The 14,228-nt window shown below is 30.2% G+C and overlaps 1 protein-coding gene across 1 annotated transcript in view; it reads right to left on the bottom strand.

The window, feature by feature from the left end:
* Positions 1 to 14,228, bottom strand: part of LOC107362930 (acetylcholine receptor subunit alpha-L1) — a 29,281-nt gene that overhangs the window by 7,334 nt on the left and 7,719 nt on the right. Inside the window, exon 6 of the mRNA XM_015930067.3 lies at positions 11,765 to 12,086. Coding sequence (XP_015785553.2) covers positions 11,765 to 12,086 — 322 coding nt within the window. The remainder of the gene's footprint in view (positions 1 to 11,764; positions 12,087 to 14,228) is intronic.

The raw sequence follows: 14,228 nt of genomic DNA, 5'->3' as shown, positions 1-14,228 counted from the left end.
TGAATAATTCAATAGGTAAACTCGTAAAATGAGAGCAAATGTAAACTCAACTTTAATGAAATAAATGCAAACTGACAGCAAACAAAGTAAACTTAAAACGTTGTATTTAAATTTCAATTTTACATTTGACAAAATAAACGTTTAAAAGACATAATTTCAAAGTGAATACAATTAATGTTGACCTTTTCAACTCGACAAGAATGGCTCAAGTGTACACTTTATGCACACTTTAAACATTTAATGATAAACTGAAACAAGTCGAGACGAGATACAAATTGTCTAACGTGGTTAACCATATTAACTTGAAAACGAAACAATTTGAAACATTTCAAGAGAAAAGTGGAAAAAGGTTTTTCTCTTCAACATTGAACATAAAATATAAACTGCAAGTTTAATGGAAACGAACTAATCAAAGATAATCATTTTCAGATTAACAGTGAACAAAAAGTTCGAGTCTGGAAAGAGTAGGATTTCAAATGAACAATTATCAATCAATCTTGATCATATTTTTTTACTTGATATAACTTTTCTTTACTTTCATGATAAAGTACATGATAATGATGATGATGGAAAATGCATTTACTTCGCTTAAATAACGTTTTCATTTCACTTTTTTTCTGCCTCTTCCAATGTTCAATAACTTGATGTTCAGTAAATGGCAACATTTGCTAATAGTATATTAATGCAACTTTTACATTTCAAGTTCAAATGGATTGACATTGAAAATCACTGTTTACCATTAAAAGTGCATTTACTTTTGTACATCAACAAAGGAAAAGTAAAGGCGAAAGTTGAAGTTCATTTTTCATTTCCAATTTCGTTCTAATTTAATTCATTACTGCAAGATGGGAAAACAAAAAACTGGGAGTCAAAAATAGTAAATAGCTTTACATCATAAATCTTGTTCCCAAATGAAAGGTAATTATTGCTTAGGAAAGGAAAAAATTTTATTCAATAAAAAATTAATTTTTATTCCTTTCATTTGTTTCTTGCACTTTGGCCTTTAAAGCTATTCAAACATTGGGTCAGCTCATTTCAATTTAGCTTCTTTTCATGGTGAAATAATTTCATCTCAATGAAAGTGATTCTTGTCAAATGCAATATCAAGAATATCAATCACTCAGAGAATCAAAATTTTGTAAAGAAAAAGTTTTTCGTCCAATTTTTCGCTTAGTTGATTGCTATCTTTGTATTAGCATTGACACTTTTGTTACCAAGTAAAAACAGTTAAAATTCTGAGAAAAGTTATGATAAAATGGAAAATCGCATTTTCTTCAGTCGATTGCTCAGAATTGCTCAGTACTTGTGTAAAGAATTTGTCACATTTCTGCATTCTAATGAAATTCAGTTGCATGTTCGCATGAATTGTTGGATTTGTTATGTATTCTGAAGAATAAAAAAATTTACATTTTATTTTCTGTCGCTTTTGATGAAAATTATCAAATTAATTGAACTGTTAAGTTCATGCTTGGACTTCGAAATGCATTAAATTTCCCTAAGAAACTTGAGAATATTCAGTTTCTTTCAATCATCTTGTAATATCATGATTTGACTTGATTGTGAAGTTCATTTTTCAGAGCAAATTATTATGATCGCCTCAATTCCGCCAACTTTCAATTCGAATCTGGGAATTATATTGTGATTTGATTCATGAATATTCAGAATCCATAGTTTCATATCGACTTATTACGTCTTATTTCGTTTTTAATCAATCTGATATAAATTCACAAAGAAGATTAAATTATCTCTTGGGAGTGAAAATTGGAATTTTTTATCTTGGCAAGAGTGTGGAAATGTTGGAAAAAATAAATAATGGAAAATCATCAAAATCAAAATGATAACAGAAATGCTGAACTTGGAACATTGTAATTGAAAGAAAACAAAAAGCAATTACAACAAATGCAAGATGTTGCCACTGTGATAACAGTAATAATCTCAGTCTATCCAATTTATCCCGGCAACTCGAGTGTGAATTTTAATACCTTCAATGATAAACTGGAAAAGCAACAGAAAACTTGGCCATTTGAAGATAATGATTTATCTTGAACTAGTGTTGAAGCATCATGTTTATCCACCATTTACATGAATTTATACATGAATAAAATTATTTCAATACTTTACTAGAAATGACCAGCATGTTGAGAAAACATTTTATCAACTTTTTTCCCTGTTTATTCATGATAATCTTGCCAATTCAATTGGAAATTGAATGTTTTGAGAGTAAAAAAAGGACAAGGATAAAAATGAATAAATAATATTGTTCACCTTTAAAGATGTTGATTGAATCATGTCAATTGAAGAAGCACTTTACACTGAACTTGTAAACCCACTTGAGCAACTATTGAAGGCAAGTTTCTTATAGTAATGGCAGGGAGGGAAAAGGGAATGATCCAGGGAGTGCATATTATCAACTCATTTCCATTTTCATCACAACAATTGTGAATAACTTATCAGATTTTGTTGCTCTACAATAGCGAGTAGATGAAACTGATAATCAGACTCAGTTGAGTTTCAAAGGACAATTTCATATTCTCATGTTTTCACATTACCAGAGTAAGCATTTTCAACTCCCAAGCATATAATATCACAACATGACAATAACCTTGACAAGATAAATAACAAATGTAAATAATTTATATACATGCTTCTTTAATACTGTTTATCATTATTTTCACTTTACTTTAATATCAACTCGCATAACTCATTATAAGTTCAATATAAACTTGAATCAGCATTGTTATCTGCATCAAAATTTTCTTTGATAATATTCACAAAATTGGTGTAAAAAATGATGTCAAGACTATTTTGCCAAGCATTTTACTAGTCAGCATTCTAACCTTTGCTCTGTTTGTTTTATTTTAGCATAAAATGTTAATCATTATATTAATAATGGCTATCATTATCGTTATCAAGTCTTATTGTTCAAACTTGACTGGGAATGCAGAGACTGGGAGTTGAGAGTTTTTTGTAAAATTGTTTGCGAACATTTTTATGGTCGATTCATCACTCCCAGCTTGTCAGCATCTTCATAGCGGAATGTGAAACAAATTTTGGTTCAACTTGACAAGATTAAAATGGATACTAATTGGCCAAATTCAAAGTTGAAGGAAAATTTCAAAAGTTAAATTAACTTCCCAGCTGTTATAACTGTCCCGTTTCGTGATTCCGCATTTTGAGTGGAGTGAATCTCAGTAGAGTTGCAGCTTGAGTTAACTTGGTTTTTTAGCATCAAACTCAATCTATTCAAATTTACTCTTTAGTCTTTTGATGAGCATTTTTATTCACTTGGCTTGTTATAATAATCTCATGAATTTATGGCGATATTTATTGATTGACCTCATGTTATCTGGTCAAATTTTCTGCTGATAATTCCCTCCCAGTTGAGCCCAAGAATGCAGCCTGAATATATTATACCATGACAAGCTTTTCTAATGCTCTTTATCTTTTATTACTAATACTATACCTTTTGGTCAGTTTGACTTCTTCCATGTTTACACAAGATTACTTAATTTTCTATTCACATGTTATCAAGAACAAAAAAGGGAAAAGAAAGAAAGAAGTTGAGATAAAATTCTGATCTAATGATGATAACCATCATAATGGTAACAAGAAAAAGATATTAAAAGGCACAAGAATGAGTAAAAGAATCAGTTATCCAAGTTGAAAGTAAAGGTGAAAGGAATGGCGTTATGAAAAGAAGAAAAATAATCATAATGATAATAAGAAGTGTAACGGATAATCAAAAAATAACAGAACAAGTTACAACAATAATAATGATGGTAATAATGGCATGTTATTATAGCTATGCGTTTCGGATAGAGAATCGTCTATTAGATGATAGCAAATATTTTCCCTCCCAGTGCTTAAACTGATAATAGTAACAATAATTATGATTAGCATTGTATTCGATGGCAGTTCAGTTTGATTTTCTTGCTCCAAAAACTGTTTAACCATCAACAATTGTTATCAACATTAATACTGAACAGTAAAGACTGGGAGTGAAGGCTGGGAGTGAAACAATATTATGTATAAATTAACGTTAATAAAAGGTAATCTCTGTGATTATTAATATTATGTGAGAATGACAAATGAAAATAGAAGGGAGAAGAAAATAATTAACTGTAAAGACTAACATGGATGAGTAAATTAGTGAAACTGTTAAAGTGTGCAAAATGATGATATTAACGTTGATAATAGTAAATGGTTACAAAGTAATTGACATTGATTAGAACTCGTAAACTCTGATTAAATGGTGAATAGTTTAACGATAAATTAAAATGTTGACTTCATTAATAACATTGAATAATGAAATATTTACCAAGTGCTGGGAATACCAAAAATGTCGACAATCTAATTATGAATAAAGTTGACAAGATTTTCCATCAAATGAGAGGAGAAAAGAAAATTTTTTGACCATTTTTTCGCAGTTGATCAACATTTCAAGCTCAATCAGTCAGGAAGTGAATAGAGAAACAAGTTTTCAAGTTCACCTTTTCCCTACTTTTCTTTTCGTTTCATTGATGAGCTTTCAGACCTAAGCTCAGGGGAACATTCAAAAACATCTCAACCATTCATCATGGTGAGATGGAGAAGAAAAAAACGATTTTACTTTAAAGTAAGTCACGCTCAAACACTTGAACCATATTATTGTTTCCCTTCTTGGCCAATATATCTTTTTCCCTTGTCTTGGCATTTGTTAAGTTTTGCACTTTTCACTTGCAATTGTCTTTATCGAAGAAACCATTCTGACCAATATTCAGTCTCAACTGAGAAACAATTGAATCCAAATTGGTTTCAAATTCATTTGCATTCAAAGTGCAAATCCCTTTGACAATGATTTATCTTTGAATTTCGTGTCTTCCACTCAAACTACCAACCCATTATCATACCTAAAGCTTTTCTCAATTTTACTTTTCTTTTGTCACCCAAAGCATACAAAACTTATCCTTCACTTCTTAATCTCATGAAGAAAGAAAAAATGTTCAACTCATCGATTTCTCATTAAACTTTTTTTCTCCATTTACACAAAGTTGAGCGAAACCAAAATTAATCCAAAAACCTTTTGCATTCTAATTATGAATCAATTGATTGCTCTTTTAACCTCAGAATTATAATCGAAGCGGTTTTGCAGAGACAAAATTTTAATCTCATTTCCATGGAAAGACAATGTTGCTAGTTGATAATCATGAAACAAAATGTTCAACATTTTTCCATGTTAATTAGCACTCTCGAGATTCAACAAAGTAAAGGATAATTATAATCAGCTTAACTTTTGTGGAAACGAAAAAAAAAGTTTCTAAACTTTTCTGCTAAACTCATCAACATTTGGGAGAAAATTTGAAAATTCATTTTCTATTCAAGAATAAATTATCAAAATTTTTGAAACTCTGATTTAGAATGATTGAAATAAAGTCTTTTCTCTAAGAAAATGGTCAAATGTGTGAAATTTTTGACAGAACTTTTATGCTCAAACAAATTCAAATGTTTCGAGTAAAGATGTTTGATTCAATCGTAATCGTGTTAAGCCAATAGTTTTGTTGCAAAGTTTCAACTCTGAAAGGAATCGCAAAGCTCAAGAAAAAGATTAATTTCCAACTTTGAACCCTGAAAACTTTTACAAGATTGTTATTCAATTTTACCAATTGAATAACCAACAAAAAGGAAATATTAATATAATAAAAGGAAAACAAAATTATCGATAAAATTGATTACATTTTTGTGCACAAAAACAAAGAGTCAAACAAATATATCAAGTTACAGAATTTCGTTGAACAAAGTTGCAAGTATTATTGAGACATTTATTGGTTGAGTTAAACTCGCAAGGGAAACTCGAGTTGACCTAATCAGAATGAAAAGAGAAGTGAAATTTGATAGAAAAACTCACGCAAATGCTGAAAGTTGAATATTGAAGAGAGAAATGGAGAAGCAAAAGAAGAGAAAAGTTTCCAAAATTTATTCAATGAAAAATGTCAAACGTTTATTTCAATTTCGTTGACATTTCATCATTTACCAATAAAGATGTAACTTGAAGATATTGAAAAGTTGTTCTCAATGCAAAAATGGTGGCGAACAAGAAGAAAACATGAAAATTTGTTCTTCCATCGAACAAACCAGATAATCAAATTTTTTTTCCTTTTCGTGGTTCAACTTTCATTCTTCAATAACAATGTTTCTATTATACTTGAACCAATTCTTTATCGTTTATCGTTAACCTTCAATCTGTCTCAACCCAACCAAGTTTATCATTAAATTTTTATTTTATTACTTTTATTAGTTTTCAATGTTATCATGTTTTACCATTTTTATCATCATTTGCTTCAACATTTTCTTCATCCTTCATCTTTGTAAAAACTTCAATATTGCTATTCACATTTGACTTTGACTGAGATTGATAAGAAATCATCATTTTTCATCTTTTCTCTTGCAATTATTTCCATTGTTGTTTATGATAATTCACTCAATTTTTTTATTCTTTCGTTTTTTCTTTTTCTCCTTCAAGATTGCCACTTTTTTGTCATTTATATTACAGAATGTTATTAATGTTAAACGATTTCTTTTTTTTTGTCTTCAACGTTTCTCCAAGTCGCAGTTTTACTCTTTTTTCCGACGTTCATAGTTTAACTTCTTTTTGAATAAATGATATCAACTAAGTGTTCATAACAAATGAGGTAAAGATTAATGATTTTTATCAAAATGATTGTAGACACTATTTATTTTCTGTTGAATGAACAGGAAACTTCAGTTTTTTTCTTCTCTTTTTTCTCTTTCACGCGGTCCGTTGTGATTTAATAACATGTTTAATATGAATGAGAGGCACAAAAAATAAGGTTGACTTATTAATAGAGCAAAAGTCAGGAACAATAATGTCTCCATAAATATGAATTTCTCCTGAAAACACTAATTTCTTTTCCAAATCAAAGTTAGATTTCTTACATTAAATGAGTAAGAACGTTAGAGGCAATAATTACGTTGCAATGGGTAGACTTAAAGTGACAATCTAAAATTAATTGTGTTTCAAGTTGAGACTGCCGTTAATGACTAAACGTTTCAATTGTTTCGATTGATAGTGATCTTTAGCTGAACGCTTTAACGTGGTTCAATGGTACGGTAGCAAGATTCTTGAAATTTTAGGAAATGCTTTTTACTCTCTGAATCAACCTTTTTATTCGTTGAGTCTTCAATCAAAAAAGTCTTGCAGTCATTGATGATAATTTAAGGAATGAGGCTATTGAAGAAAACAAATTTTCCTCAACTTTGTTGGGTGAAGAGGGAAACAAAACAATTGAATTGCCTGAAATTGCAAGATTAAAGACAGTTGAACAGATAACAAGAAAGCAAGTAAATAGAAATTATTTTCATTTGCATTTGTCTATTGTCAATTGCAGCCTTTCAAACAAATGAATAACAGAATATTTTTAATTTTACTTTCAACCCTTGAAATAACTCAAAGTTTAGTTTTTGGTATTATTGATTTAATAGGAAACTTTCAGAGTGAAAAGGGAAAAATAGAGTTGGAACTAGAGTCTATTATTATATTTATATTTATATTCACAGGAATATGTTTGAATGAACACAGATTTACTGAGTTGAGAAATTTTCTTCTCTTCCCACTCTTTTCTCATCATCATTATCCTTTACTTTTATCGGTACAACTTTTAAATGCATCTTCATCATCTTCACCCAAAAAGCTCCCTCTCATCAACATCAATCAAGATAAACAGAAGGAATAAATCGTAATACAAGAAAGAAAGCAAAAAAAGCTGAATAAACAAGAGACAAAAACATTGGTACAAAAGGCTAAAAAGAAAGTAAAAGATGAAGAAGACGAAGATGATGGATCCAATTGTGTATTCAATCAAACATTTACTTCTCAATTCCATTGGATTGATTTGATCTCTTTCTTCATTATTTATCTTCTTAATCATCATCTTTTCTTCCCTTTACTCTTCTCTTTTGGCCTGGAAAAAAGAGTAAAGAGGAAAAACAAACGATTTCCATCAACACCGTTTAACCATTTCATCAACTCACATTGAACAGTTTGAAACTGGTCAATTGAATATTCAAGTATCAGAGACGAAACTCGAAAAAAGGGAATGAAATCAAATGTAAAGTATTTAACTAATAATATTTACTATCAATTTATTAGTTTCATTCAATTTGTTGTATTTTCTTTTTTTTCTGTTTGCCTTGTTTTCCTTGTTTTTTGCACCTTTCAGCAACAAAGCTATCGATTGAATGAAATAATAAAAAGTCTGATAATCCATCAACGAGATGAAAAAAAACAGAGAAACACTTAACAAAGGTAATGATAGTTTTATATCATGTGGTTGTTGCAATCACAAGACTCTTCAATGATATTAACCCGAGGCCATTTCTCCTTGTTCAGTTACATTCTCAGTTTTATTTTTTCTTTTTTTCTACTCTCATGGAATAAAATTTTCTATCCAACCTTGAGGTGATTCTTTACCAAATCCCAAGAAATTTGCATAAATTTTACCTCGCTTTCCATCGAGCCGGATAATGAAACTAAATTGTCTGATCCCATTGACAAAACAGTTTATAGAAGTGTCTCAAGATCGAACCTCAACATTTTAGTTTCAAAATTAAGATTAATTCTCATGACTTTTCAATAGATGTCAAAATTGAATCGATTCTCACCTGCAATTTGCAATCCTAAACGTTACTTGTCAAAATGAAATGCAAAGAAAAACATTGTTTTGACCTTTTCATTCTGTCTCTAAATCCTATTAACCTTGTAAAAGTTGAACTTTTCATGATTATGGAAATCAAAAAAGAATCGAAATACTATTTCGACTATAAATCTTGCTCATTAACTAGAATCTTTGATAAAGATTTATAATGTTGAGGAATTGAAAGTTTATTCAAGGAGAAATGCAAACAGTTTGAAAGATAGAACTTGACCTTTCATCCGGCATTTGCAGTTGATTTAGACTCGACACAGTCTTGATGCTCTAATTGTCCAAGCTTTTGTTTGTCCTGTAAACTTTGATTGTATTTATTTAGAGAGCAAATAAGTTTGTTTCCAAATTTTCCTTCAATATTGATCAAAGAAGGAAAACTTGAATTCAGTGTAAATTCGCAATCAAACATTGTTTCAACTTTCGTTGTTTGCCTTAACATTTCATCTCTAAACAATTGACTGCAACTTTATTAAAGCCTCAATTCACAGTTCTTCCGTTTGTTACATTCACTTGAAACAAACTCAGACTTCAACCAACAAGTAAATAATAATTGATTAATCTATTCAAAAAGTTCTCAACAATTCTGTTTCATGTTAGGTGAACAAATGAATACTTGAACATGTTGATAACCTTGTTTCGCCTCTTCCCAAGTTTCATCTGGAATTTGCTCCTTTTTGCCTTTTCAGTTGAATGAATGTTATCCTTCAATAAACATTATATGAAGACAAGAAGAAGAGCCAAAGAGAATGGATCAAAACAAGTTAAATCGCCATGGAATTCAAGTAGAAACTGACCAACAGATGACAAGAGCAACAGAAGAAGAGAGAAGAAAATATCGAGGAAAAGGAAACAACAGCAAATGTCAATAATGATATTCACCTGTTTATCAAATTTGCACCAAAAGATGAAACAAATAAATTCAATGTCGACTGTTTGCTCACCTTTCAATTGTTTGTCAAATTTTTGTTTGCCTTTAAATTCAATCAACTATTCAATATCCAACTCATAAGAACAGCTTTTGAGAGGAACAAAAAACTTGTCGACTTTTGCCAAGTTCAAGTCAAGTCTGTCAACTATGAATTTGAAGAAAACGAAAAAGTTTGAATCTCAGCTTATTTCTGCTACAATTTTCTTCTCTTCCCTTCAAATGTTTTCACTTTTATTACATTTAATTCTAATATTATTACTATTATTGTATATATTATCAGTCTTTTGGAGAAATCTTTCGAATCACTTTTTCTTTTATGTTTTCATCTGCCTTCTCAACTTTCCCTTTACATCAATCTTTTCCTTCAACCCATGAAACTCATTTTATATTCAGTCTTCAACTATCAATATTTTGCTTTTTCCTTTTTTTCTCGGAATTTCAAATCATTTATCATGCTTATTCCTTGACTCAATTTTTCTGACTTTTTCTACTCCAACTTTTTTCGACATTTCTCGCTAATCTTATTCAAAATTTCCTACAACTTTTCTTTTTAAACTCACTTCAAACTCGAAAGTGTTTCCTTTTTGGTTTCAACTAACCGCAAAGTTTTGCTCAGCCTTTTGGGATAAACAATTTTATTTTAAAACAAATTCTCAAAATCTCTTGATCAAAGTTCACTCAAAGCTAGGCTTTTAATGCATTTGAGAATTGCAAATAGACTCAACCCTTTTATTGATAAACGAGAACAACTTGGGAAAAAGTGTTGGATTTCGAGTTTTTGGAATCATTGGATTTTTCAAACTTGTTCTCAGATAACACAAACTTTTCACAAGAGCAAAGAACTGAGAATTTATTCGATTTTTAAGATTCTGTAAATTCTTAGAATAGAGAAGTTATAACTTAAATCCAGGACGTTGTATTTCTAATAAGGAAAACCTTCAGTTGCAACGAAAATTTTCTTATGGGTCAGCTTTGAACTTTTATCTAACCTTTCGTTTAGAAAATTTTAGTTCAAAAGTTTTAGTGAGAAAGTTATTTCTTCATATGTTAATGTGGATTTATGATATAATAGTAAAATCTGTTTTTTATCATTTCTTTTGGATTTAATTTCGCGATCCAACACTTTTTGTTTATTTTATAATACTTTACATGAAGCTTGCGATTCTGAACAGACAAAAGTTGAAAGAAGAAGCCGTTTAAAGAGTTAATTGAATCAATTGATTTGTGGAAAGCTGGTGAATGAAATGAAATGAATAAAAGTAAGTTTTCAACTTATCTTTCATCTTTATCTTTTTTTCTGACATAATCAACTTTTCTCATTGATTTCTCATGTAAGGAAATTAGTTGAAGAAAAGAGGATGAACAAAAAATCAGAGCAACACAAAGCTTCTTTTTACACAAGTAAATATCTCAAGTTACACAGTGAAAGTTACTTGAGAAGTTTTTTGTTTCCCTTTTTTGTCTCGTTCACTTTTGATACTCTCTTTCTGTTTGCACATTCAAGTGGCTGTTTCGATGGCAAAGAATTGATGATGAAAAAGAGTAAGAAGGAGGGTGGAAAATGAGGTTTTGAAAAGCATCAGGAGATTGTTTGTGTGTGTGTGTTTATATCAAGAGAAGACTTTTTTCTCTTCTCATGCTACTTCAGAACTCGAGTATGAAAAGTGAACACAGAATAATGGGTTGAAAGTGAAATTATTGTTTGAAGAAGCAAAGAGAATGACGCAAGTTTTTTTGATTGACAAAGTTGATCATAGTTTAGGAATGGAAAGTAAAATGTGATTGATCGATTTCCCAGACAACAATCAAATCATCAATTTGATACAAGAAAACAATCTTGAAATGCCTTTCTTTCCTCATTCCATTCAACTGGAATCACTCTTCTGTACACATCTGGCCAGGTCAGTGTCAAAGTTTTGTCCTGGTCAAGTTGCACTCAACCCAATTACAAACTAAAGTTGAACGGAAACTTCGAATTCGATTGTAATAATGTAATCAGATGAAGAAAAGAATAAATTGAGATTGATCATTTTTTTGATCTTTTCTTTCTTCATTTTGTCAAGATTATTGCATAAGTTATTGACTGAGTTTTGAAACTTTTAGAAAAATTTTCAACAAAATGGAAAAAACTTACTTGTTTGATCTTTCGAAGTCGATTTATCTCGAGATTCATCGATGTTTTCAAATCGATACTGAGGCGGTTTCATGAGCAGAATTTTGGGCAATTTTCGAATGAAAAATTTTCTCACCCAAGGAGCCATTTTATGGGTTGACGGTGAGCGAAAGTGAACATTTAAAATTGCTATGGTAACCACAACGGAACAAGTCACCAAAACCATGGTGAAGCAAAGGTAAAGTCCAAGAAGTGGAATTGACAGGGAAGTAGTTGGAATTATTTCAATGAGAACAAGTAGGAAGAAAGTTAATGATAGAAGAATGAAAATTGAGAGTGAAACCTGTGAGATGAAATGGAATGGAAAAAAAGATGAAACTTTTGTTACTTGTTGACTTACCAATTGAGCAATTTGACTCATTCTAGCTTTGACTTTTCAACTTTTTTTGGTGAATAGTTTACGTTCTTGATGGACATGAAATGAACAAGCTGTGCAAGTTTGGTGAAAAGTGACGGAATAAGTTGCTCGACAAAGCTTTTTCTTTTCTAGTGGAGAAGAATCAATCTGTAAGTTAGATGAACGAAGACTCGTTTCAACTGATAAATAATCGATTTCGAGGTAAAAATTTTTGGTTCTTGTTCCTGACAGATGCAAATGTCGTACAATTTGTCAACAACTGTTTACCATTATACAATTGATGATTTTTGCATCTCAACGACAACAAAACTTATGTCAACATTTAAATGACCTCGTAATTGTTTGCTCTTTCACAATTCAATTGTGGAACTGGATAATTTTGGAATTTCGGTAAAAAAGGAAATAACATTGAACATGTGGAAAAATCGAATGAATCAAAGATAAAAAGAGTTTTTTACAAAGCTCAAAATGATTGAATTGCATTTCAATTCACTCTTTGGTTTTACAATAAAATCTAAAGTTGCACTAGTTTAAAATTCAAACATCTAGCAAACAAGAAGGAGATAATTTCAGATATGTGATGAGGAAAAATAAAGACCATTCTATACCATAAGCGCGATTACACGGAATGACAAAAAACAAGATGACATAAGTTGAGATATGCGATCAAATATAGAGAAGTCAAGGTTTTGATATCGAATAGTGAATATTGGATAAACGATTCACTTTTATGGATTGAAATCCGTAAGTTAAAAAGATGTAAAATGAAATTTTAACAAAGTTCATATAATTTTATTAAGGTTATCATTTTTGTTATTCGTTAAAAAACCAATGCAAATCGAGTGCTTTCAGCACGTGAACTACTCAAACTCGCCTTGAATATCTTTCAATTTTCTTTAAAGACAACTGATCTTTAACACCAAAGACTAATCGATGAATCATGCGAAATCGATACACATTGTGATATTCATAAATGTACCACTTGCATCTCTTTTTAATGGATTACTACCTTTTCATCTAAACTTTACCAACTTGAATAGAAACTTGAAATTTCTAGACATTTTTTTATTCTTTTTTAACCAATCGATTTCGATCAATTTCCTTCGGTGAGAAATCGATAAACTCGACATATAAATCATATTGAATCATTTTTCAGCAATAAATGAACTCAGAAGCCATGAATGAATCACATTTTTCTAAATTATAGCATATTCCGTGCTTCCGTTCAAACCTTTTCTTCCTATTTCGTCACTAATTGAAGCAAAATTTTCCAATCCATTTGTTTTCCTCAACCTTTCATTCAGACTCAAATCTACTTAGCAATATTGTGATACAAACGAAAGGCTAGAAAAGCGTATATAAAATGATGAACAATAACTGAAAGGCAGAAGTGAAAAGAATAGACAGAAACAAGAAAAAAAAGAACCAATTGATGCTCGATGAGAATGAAAATATGAAATAGAGAGAAAAAAGGAAAAAAGTTGTGACTAAAATTGAATGACATCTCTTTTTCCACTTCTAATGATACTGAACATTGAAGAGTAAAAATTTGAGTTATTGAATCTTCACTTGAAACTTACTTTTCATTTTTTTTCCTTCAACTTTTCTCCTTCCTTTCCTTTTCCTCGACACATTCAGTGAACAATAAAGTAGAGTCGATAAACTAGTAAAAGTGAAAACAAGACGAGAGGAAAAAACCCTGCAAAAAAAGGAACCCAAAAAATGGAAGCAAAAAGAGTGAACAAAATCTACTTATTTATAAATATATATCATTAAACTGAATGACATTTACAGTTATTCATTCTGTTCTTTCCTTTCAAAATTCATCTTGATACTTGTGAAGTAATAAAATGAAAACAAGAGCGAAAGTCTAGAAATAAGATTCTGACAAAGAAGAAGAAAAAGAAAATGAAGAGAAAAATAGCTTATTTTAACTTGGTTAAAGAGGAATGATGAAGAGTGAAGAGAAGGAGCGATCATGAAGGTGGTCACTTGATTGAGTTTTTATCAATCAGAACAAGTTAATTTGGTCGATAATCAATTTTTATGTGAACCTTTTTTTCCCAG

Source organism: Tetranychus urticae, chromosome 3 (genome assembly GCF_039701765.1).
Source record: "Tetranychus urticae isolate SD_2017Ah chromosome 3, NJAU_TeUrti_SD_1.0, whole genome shotgun sequence".
Lineage (NCBI taxonomy): Eukaryota > Metazoa > Arthropoda > Arachnida > Trombidiformes > Tetranychidae > Tetranychus > Tetranychus urticae.
The sequence above is the reverse complement of the archived record's forward strand: the minus strand, read 5'-3'. Positions and strand labels throughout refer to the sequence as shown.